We start from the raw sequence: 17,143 nt of genomic DNA, 5'->3' as shown, positions 1-17,143 counted from the left end.
CAGAGCCCAGATCCTGGGCAGGGCAGCTCGGCTGCACCATCACCCCACAGAGCACCCCTGGGTGCCCCAAAGGCCGAAGGGCAGTGCCAGAAGGGACCCCCCAGACCGCTCCGTGGTTCTGGGATCCCCGGGGAGGGGGCGCCGGATGAGCCCAGCCCGGGGACGCTGCCCAGGCCGGCGCACGTCTGCAGCCCCGGAGCCCAGGGCAGGCGTGGGCTGGCGCTGGCAGCAGCAGCAGAGGATGCTCGTGGCCGTTCCCAGCGGCGCTGGGCGATGCTCGGAGCCCGTCTAGCCACCCTGCCCGGCCCGGCTGCTCCCCCGGCTCTGGGGGCGCCGCCAGCTCCCGAAACAGCGGCGGACAAGGCATTTTTCCAAGGGGTGCTCACAGTGCCCCGGGTCCTGCGGGCACTGCCCGTTGCTCATTCCCAGCCTGGAGGAGGGTGCACAGGAGGGTGCAGGGCCGTGGATGGCTGAGGCTGGCCCCAGACTGTGCCACAGCCCGGTTTGGGAAGCTCCCGGCTCCCATCCCCGTGGCTGATGGCACAGCAGTGCCGGCCCTCGGTGGCTTCCCTCGGCTCTGCTCGGGCCTGCCCAGGCAGGAGCCGTTCCCCTCCACCCGCGGAGCAGAGCCAGACACCAGAGTAGACGAAATAGGAGAAACTTTCATTTTGTTACAAAAGTAAAAGGCATAAACAGATGGTGAATCCTACAGGGCTGGGGCAGGCCTGGCTGCTCCACTCAGCTCTCAGCCCAGGGGAGGCTGCTCAAGGTGCTGGAGCCCCTTCCCTGAAAACCAGAGCCGTGCTGGGATGAGGCTGGCAGGGGGAGCCAGCCCGGGGGCTGCAGGGATGAACTGACCAGGTACGAATTCCCGTCGGGAAAGTCCTGTGGCACACGGACACAGCTTGGAGGGGCTGGCAGGGTTTGGGGTTGGTGCCCCAGCTTGGCTGTAAATGCTCTGGAGAGATCCTGCTCCTTCCAAAATCCCGTTGGGACACCCGCCACGACGTTCCAGCATGCAGGGCGGGGAGGCACCGGCACCGAGAGTGCAGCGGCGGCCCGGGGAGCCCCGGCGGCCCCGGCTCCGTCCGGCGGCGGGGCACGGCAGGGGCTGACTGCGGGTATTCAGTGCTCTCCCTGCTGCGGTGGCTGTATGGCTTTGAGCTCCGAGCCGCGGCCGCTGCCCCCGCTCCGGGGCAGGGAGGGACGGAGGGAGGCGAGCGGAGGCACTCGAGGTGGTCATGGCTGTGGGCTCGGCTCCCGTGGGTGCCCCACGAGAGGCTCAGGCTGCTGCGGCGCTGGATCCGCCCGGAGCGAGGGAGAGGAGAGGGGAGGAAGATAAAAAGAGAGTTAGTGCCAGAAGCAGAGGAGCTGCGGGAGCAGGGCGAGCACCCAGGCTCGCTGGCAGGGTGGGACCAGGCTGGGGCAGAGGGAGGAGGGGGCTCCGTCCCTGCCCCGAGGCTCAGGAGCTCATGGGGGGCTGCAGGGAGGGGGCAGAGGGGCAGCTCGCGGCCCACAGGTGACACATCCCATCCCAAGGTGCCCTGAAGGAACTTACCTTGGCCACAGGAGGAGGAACCGGGTGTTGCAGAGAGGGAAAGGGGCAGGGGGGCCAGAGGGACCACAGAATGGGTCAGGGATGGGGGTCCAGACCTGCCCCAGGGGCCACGGCTCCTCCAAACTCTGAACCCCTCCTTGGCTGGGGTTCCCCACACAGCCAGCCCCGGGCTGCAGAGCCCTCTGCCACTCCAGCCACACATGTCCCACAGTGTCACATAGTGCCCCACAGTGTCCCCATGCAGACTGGGTGGCTCCAGCCCAGCACAAAGCCAGGTAAAGCCAAACTTCTCCTTTTCTGGCAAAGCCTTCCTGTGCCCCCCTCGCCCCCGTGGGTGGGACTCTGGTGGGATGGATGGGCACGGGGATGGCAGCACGGCTGGGGTGGTGGGCTCCGAGCCAGAGCTTCATGCAGTGGAGATGGGTGGCTGCAGTGGTGAGAGGGAGAAGGAAAGACTTTCTTACCAGCCAGCCCTCAGAAATCAGGGCCAACGTCCCAGGAGGGGCAAATCCCGTCAGGCTGTGCAGGAAATGGCAAAGTCCTGGCAGGCATCCTCCTGGGGAAGACACCAGAGGTTATGCACCTCACACCTGCCACGGGGCCACAGGGGCTGGCACACCTGGGGGCACAGGTGCCAGCTGGGGAAAGGACACTGAGGTGACAACAGCAGGGAGGGGATGAGCCCCGGCCCAGCCTGGAAACGTGGGACAGCAAATTCCCTTCACTCCAGCAGTCACAGCAGCGTCGGCTGCTGCTCATTCCTCCCAGCAGGAGCTTCCAGGAGTTTCCAGGTGAGGCCAGAGCTCAACAGAGTCCAGCTGGCACCTGGGAGATGCCAAACACTGGGACACACCTGCCCCCTTCTGTCTTCAAGGAGGAAAATAATCATCCAAGCAGTTAACTCTTTCAAAATAGAATTTTATTGAGTAACAAAGGAAACTGGTTTAAATAAAAACAGGAAAGAGTCTGGCCCCTGGTAATCCCCTCCTCACTGCTCCTCTGCCATCCCCCTGGCACAGGCACTTGCAGAGTACAAAGCACGACGCTGGTGAGCTCAGGGGGGCTGGGCTGCCCCCCAAAATGTGCTGCCCCTGTCCGAGGGTGAAACTGGTCTGTCTGATCCAAGGAAACCTGACAGTCAGCAGGGCACTGTGAGCCTCTGCCCTAGTGCCAACGTGCACGGCGCTCCCTGCACAGCACAGAAATGTTCTACGTAGAAAAAAAGTCCTACAAATTGTGCAAAAATATCCAGCAGCTTTGAATAACACGATTCAAGTATTGCTACAAGGTTTGTGACTCTGCCCTCGGCCCAGGGACACGGAGCTGGCTGCCTGGGTGCAGAGTGGTGCTCATGGACGAGCAGCTGGAATGGCTCCCAGGGCACTGGGGACAGCCCTGGGGACACTCTGCTCTTCAGAAACCCAAACCAAGAGCACACCACGAGCTTATCAGAGACCAGCACCTCCTCACTGCTCCCTTGTGAATTCTCGCCTGGGAAGGAATTCAGGTGCAGTTCAGGAATTCAGGACCCTCAGGAGCTGACACACTTTTCTGCTGCCTTCTGGTCTCCCACAGACAGGACACAATCCTGGGAAGCTCCAGCTCCCACACCTGACCCCTGTAGCCTTGTGCATGTCCTGAGAGTCACAGAGCACAGAGTGTTTCTTCTCCCCTTCTAGATGAGGGTCCCCTGACTCATGTCCTTGCTGCAAAACGTGTCTGACCAACTGGCAGGGCCAAAGCACGGCCCCAGCCAGCAAACAGGATCAGCAGGGATCACCCAGGACATCCTCACTCGCCTCCAGGCCTGCTGGGAGCCACCTCAACAGCCCAGCTTACCAAGGCACAGCAGCTTCTGGAGAGGGGAAGCTGCTCCAGCCTGAGAGCCAGAACAGCCCTTCCAGGTGGGCCCAGGGACACAGAGTGTGTTGATGGAGCTAACAGGGACACCAGGGAGGTGACACCTCCTCCAGCCCAGCCCCGAGTGGGAATCATCTGCCAGTGCCACCTCCCAGCCTTGTTCCATCTCGTTCCCAGCAGGAATCACAGCAAAGCCCTGGAGCTCAGGGGTCTGGGGGCTCCTGGGGACCCCCTGTTTCCAGCATGAGTCCAAGGGTCCCACAAGCTGTTGGGCTCTGTCAGGCAACCCCCCTGACAGGCCACATCACAGTGAAACAAATGAACAAAAAGTAATAAATAAAAGTAAAAAAAGAAGGCAACGCATGGCTCGAGTCTTTGGCAGCTCTGGGTGCCAGGGCTGTCCTGCCTGAGGCCGGGCATGTGGCAGGGGAAGGAAGTGGCTGGAGCAAGGTGCAGGCACAGCAGGCACTGGGAACATCACAGCACTGCTAGGGAATGCCTCCTACCATGCTGGTGTCAGTTTTGGCTCCAAGGGAAGGGATTTCGCTCTTGGGACTGGACGGGGTCCCGATATCTGGCTGGATAAATCCTCTTCTGTCTATCAAACTGCAAAACAGGAAGGGAAGAGCAGTTCAGGGAACAAATAATGAACCTGGGAGCTCACAGGCCACAGGGAAGGCTCCTCTCCCAGGAGCTGCAGAGCACAGCACAGGCAGGATGCTGGAGCACAGGGCTCCTGCCCAGCACGTGAGCCACAGACCCCATCCCAGGAGCCACAGACCCCATCCCAGGAGCCACAGGGACCTCTGGGCCACCACAAACCCAAAGCAGAACTGGCCAAAGGGCTTCACCACATAAAACCACCATAAAAGAGGAACAAAGTGGAGTAGAACAGTGTTTTCCTCCCCACAATCTCCCAGCCTGGCTCCCTGAATGCAGCTTGACCAGCTCTGAATGGCAGCGCTGCATGTTGGCACCTCTGAACCCACCACAAAGCCTGAGGACACCGCAGAGAGCAGGGCCTGATACAAAATACAAACCACACTTTACTCTGCTGCTGTTACACTGAGTTAGCACCACCAAGCTGCTTCAGGACTCCAGCCTGGATCCCCCAGGGATGCCCACGTCCCCAGACGGGCTGTCAGAGCTGAGGAGCAGAGCAGGGCCTGACTCTGCCCAGCTGCCCCATCTTGTGCCAAGCTGCAGCTGCCCTGTGCTCTCCCATGGCAGGAGGCAATTCCCAGTGCCTGGAGGCCACGGGCTCTTACCTGGGATAGAAGGGTCCACAGAGCACTGCACAGCAGTTTGTGAGGATGCTTTTATGGCTGTAGGGATTGGCAAACTCCGAGCCCCTCTTGTTTGACCAGGACCCTTTGATCTGAAAGGGATGGACAGAGATTAGGAGGGGAAGGATGGAGAGCAGACAGTGACACAACACTGGATCCTTGCAGGGGTGGAAGGTTTGTCCCAGAGCACAGGGAGGACACCTGCAGGCACATCAGCCACGTGCTGCCTCTGCTGAAGTGCAGCCCTGCAGCTGCAGAGCTCCCAAGCTGTGCCCTCCCCGTGCTGCACAGCAATGTCACTGCTGTCACCACTGTCACCATCTGCCACACCACCCTGTCCTCCTGCTGCCTCGTGGTCTCCCAGGGCTCTGCTCCCTCAGGCTGCACAAACAGCCAGGGGATTCCCAGCCCAGGGGCTCCTCTGTCCCCACCCAGCAGCTGCCCCAGCTCTGCTCCGAAACTGGCTGTGGCACAGGGGTGGGCAGCTGCCACAGCTGCCACAGCTGCACTGAACCGGCACCAGCACCTTCACCAGCACATTTCCTCCTCCTGTTCAACTTCCCCTCCCCAGCTGCAGCACGAGGCTGGAGCCACGGTGCTCCCAGTGCTGGGGTACAAACTGTGAGCTTCACTCACACAGCCCTGAGCAGTTCTGCCACACCTCTGAATGTAAGGTGGAGGAGAAAAGGGAAAAAGCAAAACCAAAAGGGATGCAAACACACTTTCTGCAGTGCTGGAAGCTCCCAGCAAGGATTACAGGTACTTCTGGCCAGAAGGGCGAATTTTGATTCTGAGGATCAGACAGATCCTGCTTTTCCATACAATCTGCCCCACTCAGGGCACTCATTTGGTCCTTGGAGCCTGTGCACAGCCCAGATTTGAAGGTAAATCTCATCAGATGTCTGTACACTGTTTGCTAATTAGAGATGAGGAACAGACACAAAGGGACTGGCCCAGGGTCTCAGAGGAAACCCGTGGTTACACGGGATGCTGAATTCAGATCACCAAGCTCACACCCAAATACTCCCCTGGGCCAGCCTCCCTTTTTTAATCTCACAACTCCTAATTTTAAGCAAGGCCACAAACAGACTGGAAAAAACACACACGTGATGGTTCTAACTCAGCCACCTGAAAGTGCAGCCGTGGGCACAGGCTGTGGGCTGTGCCCTGGGTTATCACAGGCAGTGAAACACTGCACTGAGGCAGCCAAGAGTGCCCTGAAAACTGCTCAGGATGGGTCATGGCAGCCTGGCAGCAGGACAGGCATGCAGGTACTTACATCTTCGTTCGTCGTCAGGTTGGAGGCGACTAAATAAGTGTGAAAACCTGAGAGGCCCAAAATGGACCAGACTGAGAAAAAACAAATCACCAGCTCCAGCACAGTGAAACAGAAGTCAAGGAAGTCTCAAGGAACAAAATCATCCCACAAGGAGAGGCAGAGGACTGTCTGGGGAGGTTTGGGCAAGCTTCCCATTCCCCGAGCTGGTTTGCAGGGATCCACCAAGGCACAGCCTGCTCCAGCTCTTCCCTTTCCACCTAAACCTGCAAACTGGGAAACAGCCCACCCTTAGTCCCAGGTCGCCAGGGACTAAATTAATTTGGGGAAAGGACACCAGGGTGACCTGCAAAGAGCTCCTGGCCCCTCTCTGTCAGTGATTAGCAGTGCTGGGCACCCCGAGCAGCTGCTGCCAGCAGAAGGATATCTCGCAGGGGTTGTCTTCAGAGTGGCCAGGAACCCATCCCTCTGAGAGCCTGCAAAGCAAGAGAGAACAAGGAATGGCATCTCAGCAGGCAGCCCTGCCCCTGCAGCCAGAACTCCACCCCCGTGGGCCGTGTGGATCTGTCTGTCTGCCCGAGGAACACCTGCAGTCTGGGATGCTGCAGGGATGCCAGTGCCCAGCTCCAGGAGATTCGGGCTGGTGGGAAAGTCACCTTCCCTGCCAGGGTAAGGGCGCATGCACCAGCAGCTCAGCTGCTCTGGGGAAGCAAAGCCCCTCCCCAGCCCCCAGAGCCCCTCTGCAGGAGGGGAAGGCAGATCCCTCAGCTGTGTAACCCCGCAGACCCTCCCCGTGCTGTGCCCCACGGGAGCAGGAGCAGAGCCGAGCTGCCCCCCGGGCAGGACTCACGCAGGGTGAGGTGGGTGACGACGCAGGCGAAGATGAAGGCGGTGAGGAAGGACAGGGACAGGATGAAGGCGTAGAAGTAGCGGTAGTTGCGCTTGCCCACGCAGTTGCCCACCCAGGGGCAGTGGTGATCGAATCTCTCTGGAACAAAGGCCTGAGGTGAGGAGGGCTCCTGCCCCCTCACACCCAGCATGCTCCAGACTCTGCTCAGCCCCCCAGAATGAGGAGCTGCAAACCCATCTCCCCCCTCTTCCCTGCGGGCAGAACCTCTGCAGCAGGGCAGAGGCACCAAGTTGCCACGGTGCCTGTGCCAGCCTGGGGACAGCCTGGCCACGCACAGTGAGGAGCCTGCAGCAAACCTTGTGTTTGTGCAGGCCTGCACTGCATTTTACAGAACCCTCCTCCCAAAACCAGGGAAAACACAGCCATCAGGATACCCTGCTCAGTGCCCAGCTCTCCCCCAGGGTTCCCTCCCAGCCCAGGATGCCCTGCTCAGTGCCCAGCTCTCCCCCAGGGCTCCCTGCCAGCCCAGGCTGCCCTGCTCAGTGCCCAGCTCTCCCCCAGCCCTGCTCACCCACGCAGTTGTCGCAGACGCTGCAGTGGGAGGTGCGTGGTGGCCGGAACATCTTGCAGGTGTAGCAGTACTTGAGCTTCACCACGTACTTGTTGATCACCACCTCCATGGTGCGGGCTGGGGGACGGTACGTGGAGCTGCCCATGCTGTCTGCGGGGACAAGGAGGGACACTCAGACCCCTGTGCCACCCCCAGCCGGGGCAGGGGTTGGCACATGCTCTCCTGGCTTGAACGGAACACAAGACAGGATTTGTTGCAGGGTGGGCAGCCAAGAGCTCCAGCCAGCTCCTCACGATATTTATGGCCTGTCTTTATTCAGTGATGATGCTGCTGGGATGCCAAGAGGAAGCAGCGAGCGCCCAGTGCTGTGGAACATCAAGTAATTTACAAACAGTGAGTGTGGAGCAGCAGCCCAGGAACACCAGCTCATCTCTGCATGTCCAGCAGGTCACAACAGGCAGCCTGGCTGTGCACGCACATGTGGCTCTGCCACAGGAGCATCCCTGCCACTGCAGCACACAACCTGTCACCCCACAGCTGCAGCACTCCCAGCCTGCAGGGACTCGCCTCCATCACTGTGGGGAAGGACAGCAGCAGGTCTTGAGTGCTCCAGTAGATTCCCTGGAATTTGAAATGTTTGTGTTTGTAGCACAAGAGGATTCCTCCTCCTCCAGGTTTAAACTGAGGATTTTTAGGGGCACTGCAAGTTACATCTCTGTGTGCTGGCACTCCATTATTCCCTGGGGGCTGGAGACCGTTCCTGTACACAGCAAGAGCTGGAAACCCCTGGTATCATGTTTGCAGTTTTGGGGGTTATTCCTTTTAGTCACTCCCAAAAAAGTGCCTTTCCTACTGTGAGGAATTCTTTGAAAATAGTGATGCAACAGTGAGCATGTTAAGAGGATAATAAGTGGATTATATTAGCAGTAACAGCTGGCACATCAGGCAGCATCTGCAGCCAGATTACTGCTTTAGGCCCTTATAAATAGAAACATAGATCAGCACTCTGGGGATATTTAAAAAACATTTTTAAAGTCAGATGTAGAATTACTGCCTTGCATCTGTCTTCAGCAGGACAGATTCAAGCTGTCTCACATCAGTTTTGCTAAAGCATTAGCTCCAACCTGTCACATCAACGAGGTCCTCAGCGCCTGGATGCAAACACCTCCTTGGCTGTCCCCAAACCAGCGTGACAGAGCAGTTTTTAGAAGAGGACAAACATCAGCCTACTCTAAAGAACACCCTGCAGCACAGCAGGCTCGATGGTAATATCAAAAAGCATTAATTGTCCTTCAGCTCAAATTAATTGCCTGGGAAAAAGCTGGGACTGAACAGGAGCACAAAGCACATGAGCTGCTCTGCAGATCCTCTCTGAGGCACTGCCCGCTGTGCCAGAGGAGCTTGTTGCACCTCTCATCACGACTGGTAAACACTGTCAAGCCTCACAATCTGATATTCTGGATTTTTCTGCCCCCTGGACAAACCCAAAGGAGCCAAGACCCAAAGAAGGGGTCCCATTGAGCCTGGAAGGTGCACAGGCACACACTGAGCTAAAAACAGGAGAGGGATCAGAGCTCTCACCAATTCGCCTCTCCAGGTCTGCAGCCTCGCTGGGGGTGGCTCTGGGCAGGATTCCCGGGTCTCTGAAGCTCGTCTGGAGCAGGCAGCTGATGACAAAGAAGAAGAGGACGGCAGCGATGATGGGGATGGCCAGGGTCAGGTGACTGGCAAGGAAGGGGCAGCTGTTGAAAGATAAATAAAATGGAATTGTTATCAATCATTGCACAGACCCGCTGTCAGCTGGGACATCACACCACGACCTATCACGGGGTAGTGGGCTCAGCAGCTGACCTGGGGCTGTTTTTGCAGAGATGGGGACTGGTGTGATCACACCCCACACCAGGGCAGCTCTGTTACTCACAGGCAGCAGGTGAGGACAGCAGAGGACACAGCCCTGCACACACAGAGCCACTGTCCCCTCCTGCAGAGCACCCACAGCCAGCACAGGATGGGCTGCCCCAGCCCTGAGGGCTGCACGCAGTGCTCAGGCTCTGCAGCACTCTGAGGGGATTAAGCAACTTTTGTTTCACCTCCCCAGCTCAGCTGTCCAGAACAAAGCACCCACCAAGCAACAAAACCCCTTCAGCCAAGCCTGAGCCCCTCAGTCATTGACAGAAAGGTCAGTGAGAGCTTATTGTCACCCCTTTCCTGAGAGAACCTCCAGAGCCCACTGTGCCCCACTAGGGAACAAGAAATCACAGAAACCAAAGAAGCCCCAAATGGTTTCGTTTGGACCTTAAAGACCATCCCATGCCACCCCTGCCATGGGCAGGGACACCTTCAACTGTCCCAGGCTGCTCCAAGCCCTGTCCAGCCTGGCCGTGGACATTTCCAGGGATCCAGGGGCAGACCCAGCTGCTCTGGGCACCCTGTGCCAGGTTTTCCTACAGAAACCATGAAATACAGACACAGACAAGATGTATTTGCTGTACACCCAGCAAACTGGAGCCTGTGCAGCAGAGGCATCCTGCTAAAATAACAACTTGGGAGAGCCCCGGGGCATCTTCAAGCACGAGAGAGTGACTCGGCAAGAAGGGAGGCAGAGCAGATGTCCAGCGTGCTCTGCCTGGAACACAAAGCCGTTACTGTGCTGAGCTGCCCGTCAGCCCCCGACCTGGCACAGAGCTGTCAGGGCACGGATGATGCTGAGAAAGGGGTTTTTCCATCGGGATGCCGTGCCTGCTTCCCGCAGCTGCCTGTCCCTTTCAGCTCATCCGACTTCTCAGAACCTCTAATCCGATCAAATACTTTCATCTCCCCACCAGCAGGCTGGGGCAGCTTTGCTCCGAGCCTTGCAGGGATAACGCCGTGCTCCAAAGGCAGGCGTGGCCCCCAGCTCCAGGGAAAAGCGGCTCCCATCCCTCCCGGGACAGAGACGGAGGCAGGACACCAGAACCCTGCAAGGTGTCAGGAACCCAGGGTGCTCCTTCCCCAGCTCCCCCGGGCAGCGCAGGACACACCGGCATGCTCCTGGCTCTCCCCTCCCTCAGGCTGCAGGAGCAGGGAGCTTCCCTGGACCAGCTTTCAAAGGAAAGATGAGCTCCCAATTCCCCAGACTCTGCTGCACAATGGGGGCCGAGCTCCAGCGCAGACCCTCGAGCTGGGCCCCGAAGGGTCTCAGCATTTAGAAGAAACACTGCTCCTAGATCCCAGCGGTGGACAAAGCCCCCCACGAGCCTTGGGGGTTTCCTGGGTGCACTTTTGGGCCAATTCTTTTACTGGGAGCAAAAGGGGAGACCTGGGGGTTGTATTTAGAGGCCAGGGGGGCATCCTAGGGGGACGTTAAACCCCTCCCTGGGGTCAGACTGAGCAAACAAGGCGCAGAACGACCCCTGCCCCCCATAAACACACCTGGGCACAGGTGATGGAGCAGTGACTGCCTGCAAAGGGGGTCTGGGGGCTGCACCGTGGGAAAGGGCTCGGGGGACAGCGGGGAGGAGGGACAGCGGGGATCCCACGGGAGAAGGGGACCCCCAGCCCACCTCCCTCCCGGCACGGGATGCAGCTAACCCCGGCCGCCCCAAAGCCAGGCCTTAAGGAGGGGCACAAGCAGCCGCAAGGGGAGGCCCCGAGGCACGGAGCCCGGCCGGCTGCAGGGCCCCGAGCCCGCCGGGCCCAGACTCACTCGAAGGCGAAGAAGAGGCCGCTGGTGGCCAGGATGAGGCCGAGCGTGAGGGCGAAGACGCCGCTGTGCCGCGCCAGCATGAGGCGGCCGCCGCAGAAGAAGCGGTTGCGGCCCGGGAACACCTCCCACTTCCTGCGGGGCCGCCGCGCCGCTCCGGCCCGCGGGGCCGCGGCCGCCGCCCCGCCCGGGCCCGGGCCCGGCGTCGCTGCCGCCCCGGGCGGGATCTGCCGGTACTCGCAGTCCTTCATGGCCCCGCCGCGGCGCCCGGAGCCCCGGCCCGGCCCCGATCCCGGCCCGGCCCCGCCGGTCCCGCCCCGAGCCCCGGCCCGGCCCCGCCGGTCCCGCCCTGAGCCCAGGCCCGGCCCCGATCCCGGCCCGGCCCCGCCCCGGGCCCCGCCCCGCCACACAGCGCCCCCTGCCGGCCCCGCCGCCGCACCGGGAGGGCACCGGCACCGGCACGGGAACCCGTGACCCCGACTCCGACCCCTGCCCCGAGCCCGGCCCGGCGGAGCGGGCTGAGCCGCCTCTCCGGTAACTTTCACATGTTTATTGGGGTCGTGCATGTGCCCCCGCAGCGCCCGCCACCCCCGCCGTGCCCCCTGCCCAGCCTGGCTCGGAGCTCGGAACCGGCTCCGCGGAAGAAGAACCGGAACAGTCTGAGCAGCTCAGGGCAGCTGGACCCTCCCTGCCGTGCCCACAGCACACCCCAGGGAACCCCCAAATCCATCACAGCATCCTGCCACAAATCCGTGCCTGCCATCACCTCCCCCGGGAGATGCAGGAGCCCAGGTGCATTCCCCATCCCAGGCAGGAGATGGGAATTTTGGCCGTCAGCAATGCCAGCAGAGCGGGGCAGGCTCCTGCAGCATCACACCACGGAGAACATCCCGCCTGGGACATGGTAACGGAGGAGCAGCACCTTTGTAACTGCAACGACAGCGTCATCACAGCCACCTCAGGCTTTCAGAGCGGCTGAGTTTCAGTTCTGAGCAGCTCCTGCCCCACTGCTGGCCTGTGCCAGCACAGCCTGCTACGTCCACGGGAGGAAGTTGCAGTGCAGGATCAGCCCCAGCAGCCAGTAGCCCAGGAAGAACCCCAGGATGCTCTTGCTGAGGGGGGTAATCGATCGCCAGTTCAGCAGCAGCCTCACAACGGGGTTGTCCGAGGTCCCTTTCCCAGAGGAACTGTGAGATTTACCCAGAAGAGGCTTCCCAGAGGCTGGATTATCAGTCCCTGTGCTCCACAGTAAAGGTTCGTGTTCCAACAGCAGGTGAGCGGAGAACCAGTACAGGATGGGAGAGGAGGAGCCAAGGAACCGGGTCAGCACCTGGAGGCAACAGGGAGAGGAGAAATCACCCGAACTGCTGTGCTGCCACCGCCCCAGCCCCACAAGGAATCCCCCTGTCCTACCTGCACGTGCATGCAGAAGAACCCGAACACCAGCAGGGCCGTGCTGTGGACCACGTACACGAAGGCAGCGGAGCCACAAAATCCATCTTTTGCCTTTCCCCTCTCGTCACCCTTGCTCCTCTCTAGACCAAGAGTCAGGCAGTGCCGGGGGTTTGTGCTGACGTAGGTCCAGGCAGCCCATGAGCACAGAAGGGTGACAGGCAGAGCAAGCAGGAAATTCGGGATCTGTCGGAGCTCAAAGTACCTTAGAAAGCCCACGTTCCAGTAAGTGTCCTGGATATAGGAATAGACCAGAGGGAAGCGGTGGGAGCACCAGGGGGGTTTGGCCTCACCCACGCCTGCCACACGATAGCCCTTGTCCCGCGCCAGCTGCAGCAGCGGCTCGGGGACGCTCTGAGCCGGGCCCGCGCCGGGCTCGCAGAACCGCACGTAGGCGTAGTACTGAAACAAGGCGAAAGGCAGGAAAATCCCGGCGCACATCAGGGCTGACGAAGCCGCCAGGCTGAGGGCCTGCGTGCCCAGCAAGGCGAGCTCCCTGGGGGCCGCGGCGCCCTGCAGCCGCAGCGCGAAGCGCCGGCCCCGCGCGTAGAGCACGAAGCCGGCGTTGAGCAGCCCGTTGGCGCGGGCCGCGGCCGCCAGGGCGAAGAGCAGCCCGGCGAGCCGGCCGCGGCCCCGCTCCAGCTGCCACATGGCGCAGAAGGCCAGCGCGGCGAAGGCGCTCTCCGAGTAGGCCGCGGCCATGAAGACGCCGGCCGGGCTGACGGAGAAGAGCAGCGCGGCCAGGAAGGCCTGGCGGGGCCGGCGCAGCACGGCCCGGCCCAGCCACAGCAGCGCCGCGGCCGCCAGCGCCGCCAGCGCCGCGTTCAGCAGCGCGGCCGCCAGCAGCAGCCGGCCGCGGGGCTGCAGCGGCACCGGGCACGGCAGCAGCGCGGCCAGCAGCCGCAGCGCCAGCGGGAAGAGCGGCAGGAAGGCGCAGTTGTGCTCCAGCAGGTAGCCGCGCTCGGCGATGAACAGGAAATGCTCGGCGTCCCAGCGGCCCAGCCCGCCCAGCAGCCGCTCCAGCAGCGCGTCCCAGCCGCCCCCCGCGCCCGGCCGCGGCGGAGAGAAGGCGTCGGCAGCGTGGTCCGGGATCAGCAGGTTAAACACGGCCTGAAAAACAAGGCGGTTGCAGGGCTGGAGGCTGGCAGGGATGGCAGAGACGGCTGCAGGCTGGCAGAGATGCTCCGGTACCCAGAGCTCCTGATGCTCCAACAAGAGGTGAGGGTGGCACCGAGACCAGAGCCCAGGATGCCCACGAGGCTGTGAAAAGGTGCAGACACAACCTTTTGGGGTGTTTACATCTGAAGAGAATAACGCTCTGGGATGCAGCACGGATCCCTGCAGAACTGGCCAGGGAAAGCTGCTCATGGCTATGACTGAGCTCTGTGCTGGCTGTCACAACCGAGCTCTCCCATGCTCAGAGCAGGATGTCTCTGGAAGTAAGACTTGGGGGGAACGTACAGGAGGAGATTATTGTTCCTCTTCTGTGGATAAACACACTTTGAGCCAAACCAGCCTCTTGCAGCAGCAGCATGAAAACACAGCAAGTCACAAGGAGATTAATGCAATTTTACTTAACAGCAACCTGTAAGTAAAACCCCTGGCTGGAGACAGTCTGTTGGCTCTCCAGAGAGGATGATTTCCCCATTGTGCAGAACCAGCTAATGGATCTCAGGGGTACAGAAGGGAGGAGCAAAGCCCAGCAGAGCCTCCCTGGCTGGAGGACAGACTTGCCTGCAGCAGCAGCGCCAGGGCCCGGCAGCGCAGGGCGAACCACACGACCTCTCGGAGCTGGGGGTCTGCCCTGCTCCACAGCTCCATCCCACAGCCAGGAACTGCCTCAGGAGGTCACCGGTGCCAGGGGAATCCTCCTTCCAGTTTGGAAAACCTGGATGGGTGAACACAGAGGACAAAGAAAGGGATTTCTGTGAATTTTGCGCCTTTATTTACTGTCAGGCACTTGAAAGGCACAAGTCTCTGTGAACAAGAAAGTTACTTATGGAAGAGATCATGGATCTGGGAGATGATGCAGAGACCTCTTTGATATTGTTCCTACTGAAAAAAAAATCCCTGACTTGTTAAGCTTGAGGCTTAACAAGAGGGAGAGAGGCTACGGCGTGATCTCTGAGCCCGGGCCGGGGTAAATCCCGGGAGCAGACAGGCTGCTCAGCTGCCTCAGCAGGAGCTCCAGCAGCCGGAGCCAAGCATCCTCACACACACCCAGTGCCAATGAATAGGATCTAAGCCTCTTTTTCTTGGAATGGAGACAGAATTCCTGTGGACTCTGAGCGTCACCCCCGTGTGAGCAGTTGCTGTGTGGGGCTGCCAGGAGCTCCCTCCTCTCTCCTGCTCCGTGTTTGCCCCTGGGAAGCCAGGAATGGATTTACTCAGCTGGCTCCATGGCACCAGCTCTGCCAGAGCAGGGTGGAATTCAGGCACACAGCTTCCCCCAGCACTGGCAGCACTGGCAGGAGACAAACTCTGTGCCACTCCACCCTCACCACCTGCAACTCTCCAGTATTTTGGCAAAGCTCCTGGCACCTGCCTGCCGGGCACACTGCACGTTCTGAATGCAGCTGTCCACCTCCTCCCTGCAAACCTCACTGGAGGGATTTCACCCTCTCTGTGGAGCCTCCCCAGTTCAGTGCCTGTGTGTCCTGGTGCCATGGTGGCCCAGCTCTGATCCCTGGCCCTGAGCCACGGCAGGCAGGCAGGATCTGCTGTGCAGCTCTTGAAGATAAAACATTTCTTCCGTTGGTTCCCCGGCCACCAACTGCTTTTCAGTTAGAGAAACACACAGCCCACAGCTCTCTCTGGGTGCCATGACACCACATCCTGCCCTTCTGTCTGCTCCAGCACTCTGCAGCACACAGAGATCCCCAAACCCATCACTCCACAACCTAAAATCACTGACATTTCCCTAGTGCCATTGTGGAAAAAAAACCCTGCCAGGCTGCAACTGCACGAGAGGGCAGAGAGCAAATCATCAGCAAGGCAAAAACCAAGATCCAGACCGGCTCACTGACAGCTCCAATCCCCAACCACAGGGTTATGCTTCCTATTTAACCACAAATAAAAGTTTTGGGGTTGCTCCTATTCCCCTTGTGCTCCCCAGCACTCACAAAGCAACTGGTGGGAGGCACATTCTCCTGCATCATGAAGCTGTGACGTTATTTTAAGCAAGGGGACACTTCAGCCCAGCTGTAAACTCTTTTAAAGTACATCCACAGCTGCAAATCCTATTAAAGCACAACGGCAAAAATTGTCCCAGCGCTTTAAATATAGTTTTTTCAAAAAGCAGAGAAAAAGCCTCGCCTGAATGTGCCAAGAGAGCTCAAAGCAAACAGCTTTAAAAAGCCTGTTCCTGTCACGACGCAGCACACCTTGTGACAGAGCAAAGCCTTCAAAAGAGCTGCAGCCCACAAGCTCCGTTTGGATCCAGAAGGCAGCGTTGGGAATGGCTCTGCCCCAAAAATCCTGTGGAAAAGAGCACCTGCATGAAGAGAAAAAGGAGAGGGAGAAGGGCGTTAAAAATACTCCAGAAGAAAAACGTGCAAAGTCTGAACTAAAGATGTTTTTCCCTCGGGGTTCTGCGCTTCCCTTGGCTCTCTGTGAATCACAGTTTGGAAGTGGCGCTGAGAGAGGGATGTGGCACCGGCCGGTGAAGGAGAGGAGGACGGAACGGGAGCGGCGGGTCCGTGCAGCCGCAGTGCAGGGCAGGGACCAGCCGGTGGCAGCAGCCGCTCGCCACACCGGCATCGCCCCGCCACGGCCGGCAGGCTCCGGGATGCTGCTGCAGCCTGCATCCCTGCACGGTCCGGGTACCGGCACCTCCCCAGCCTGCTGTGAGACTCAGCAGACCCTCCAGACACGTTCTAAAGCCCCTTCTGTGCAGGACTCCAGAGGAACGGAGCAGGATTTTGGAAATCCCGTTTGCCCGGTGCTGTTTCTGCGGGCCTGGCGCTCTCCGCCATCCCTCCTGCCCGGCCCGGCTGCGGCTCCAGCCCGGCACAGGGCCGGGACAGCTCCTGCCGCGCCCAGCCCGTCCCGGGAGTGCCCGGCGCCGGTTCCGCGGCTGTTCTCCGGCAGCCGGACCCGCTGGGGCCGCAGAGCTCCGCTCTCCCCGCGCAGGCAGGACCGGCCGGGGCTGCTCCGGGATCAGGGACAGCTCCCGTTAAACTGAGGAGCGGCCGGACACGGGAGGGGGCGCGGACCGCCCGGCCCTGGGCACACGGGGCTGTCCCGGGCCGCCCCCAGCCCGCCGGTGCCGCTCCTGCCGCCGGCGGGGCCGCACGGCGCTGCCCGGGACACGAGCCCCGCCCGACCCCGCGCCTGACCCGGCCCCTCCGGCCTCACCGTGCGGCTGCTGCCGGTCCCGGGGCCGGGCCGAGGGCGGCGGGGACACCCCGGCTCCGGTTCCGGCTCAGATCCCGGTTCCGGCTCAGATCCCGGTCCCGATCCCGGTTCCGCTGCCGCAGCGCCCCCTTGCGGAGAAACGGAGGGAGGCGTGTCCGCCCCCTCCCGGCGGCGCGCGCGCGGCTCCCTGGCACCGCCCACTGTCCCTGCGCGCGCAGCTTCCGGCCGCGCCCCTTCCGGCGGCGCGCGCGT

At 60.8% G+C, this 17,143-nt stretch overlaps 2 protein-coding genes across 3 annotated transcripts; both read right to left on the bottom strand.

The window, feature by feature from the left end:
- Positions 1-764: 764 nt before the first annotated feature.
- On the bottom strand, positions 765-11,334 carry ZDHHC18 (zDHHC palmitoyltransferase 18; the record flags this gene model as incomplete). 2 transcript variants are annotated; one of them, XM_084222688.1, is made up of 10 exons in its annotated part: positions 765-1,298; positions 2,023-2,114; positions 3,925-4,024; positions 4,687-4,796; positions 5,984-6,086; positions 6,408-6,456; positions 6,831-6,968; positions 7,402-7,551; positions 8,983-9,143; positions 11,087-11,334. In XM_084222688.1, 9 exons carry the CDS (start codon positions 11,332-11,334, stop codon positions 2,073-2,075), a joined length of 1,101 nt encoding a protein of 366 aa, XP_084078814.1. In that variant the 3' UTR covers positions 765-1,298; positions 2,023-2,072. The 2 variants fall into 2 exon arrangements, with proteins under 2 accessions (XP_084078814.1, XP_084078815.1); XM_084222689.1 differs by lacking the exons at positions 765-1,298; positions 2,023-2,114 and having other exon boundaries at positions 2,527-4,024.
- A 431-nt stretch (positions 11,335-11,765) lies between these two features.
- On the bottom strand, positions 11,766-17,023 carry PIGV (phosphatidylinositol glycan anchor biosynthesis class V). Its single transcript, XM_084222535.1, has 5 exons — positions 16,892-17,023; positions 15,919-16,028; positions 14,270-14,423; positions 12,497-13,645; positions 11,766-12,413 (listed from the first exon to the last, which is right to left on the bottom strand). Exons 3-5 carry the CDS (start codon positions 14,354-14,356, stop codon positions 12,117-12,119), a joined length of 1,533 nt encoding a protein of 510 aa, XP_084078661.1. The 5' UTR covers positions 14,357-14,423; positions 15,919-16,028; positions 16,892-17,023; the 3' UTR covers positions 11,766-12,116.
- Between the last annotated feature and the right edge of the window lie 120 nt (positions 17,024-17,143).

Source organism: Fringilla coelebs, assembly GCF_963513975.1.
Source record: "Fringilla coelebs genome assembly, chromosome: 28".
Lineage (NCBI taxonomy): Eukaryota > Metazoa > Chordata > Aves > Passeriformes > Fringillidae > Fringilla > Fringilla coelebs.
The sequence above is the reverse complement of the archived record's forward strand: the minus strand, read 5'-3'. Positions and strand labels throughout refer to the sequence as shown.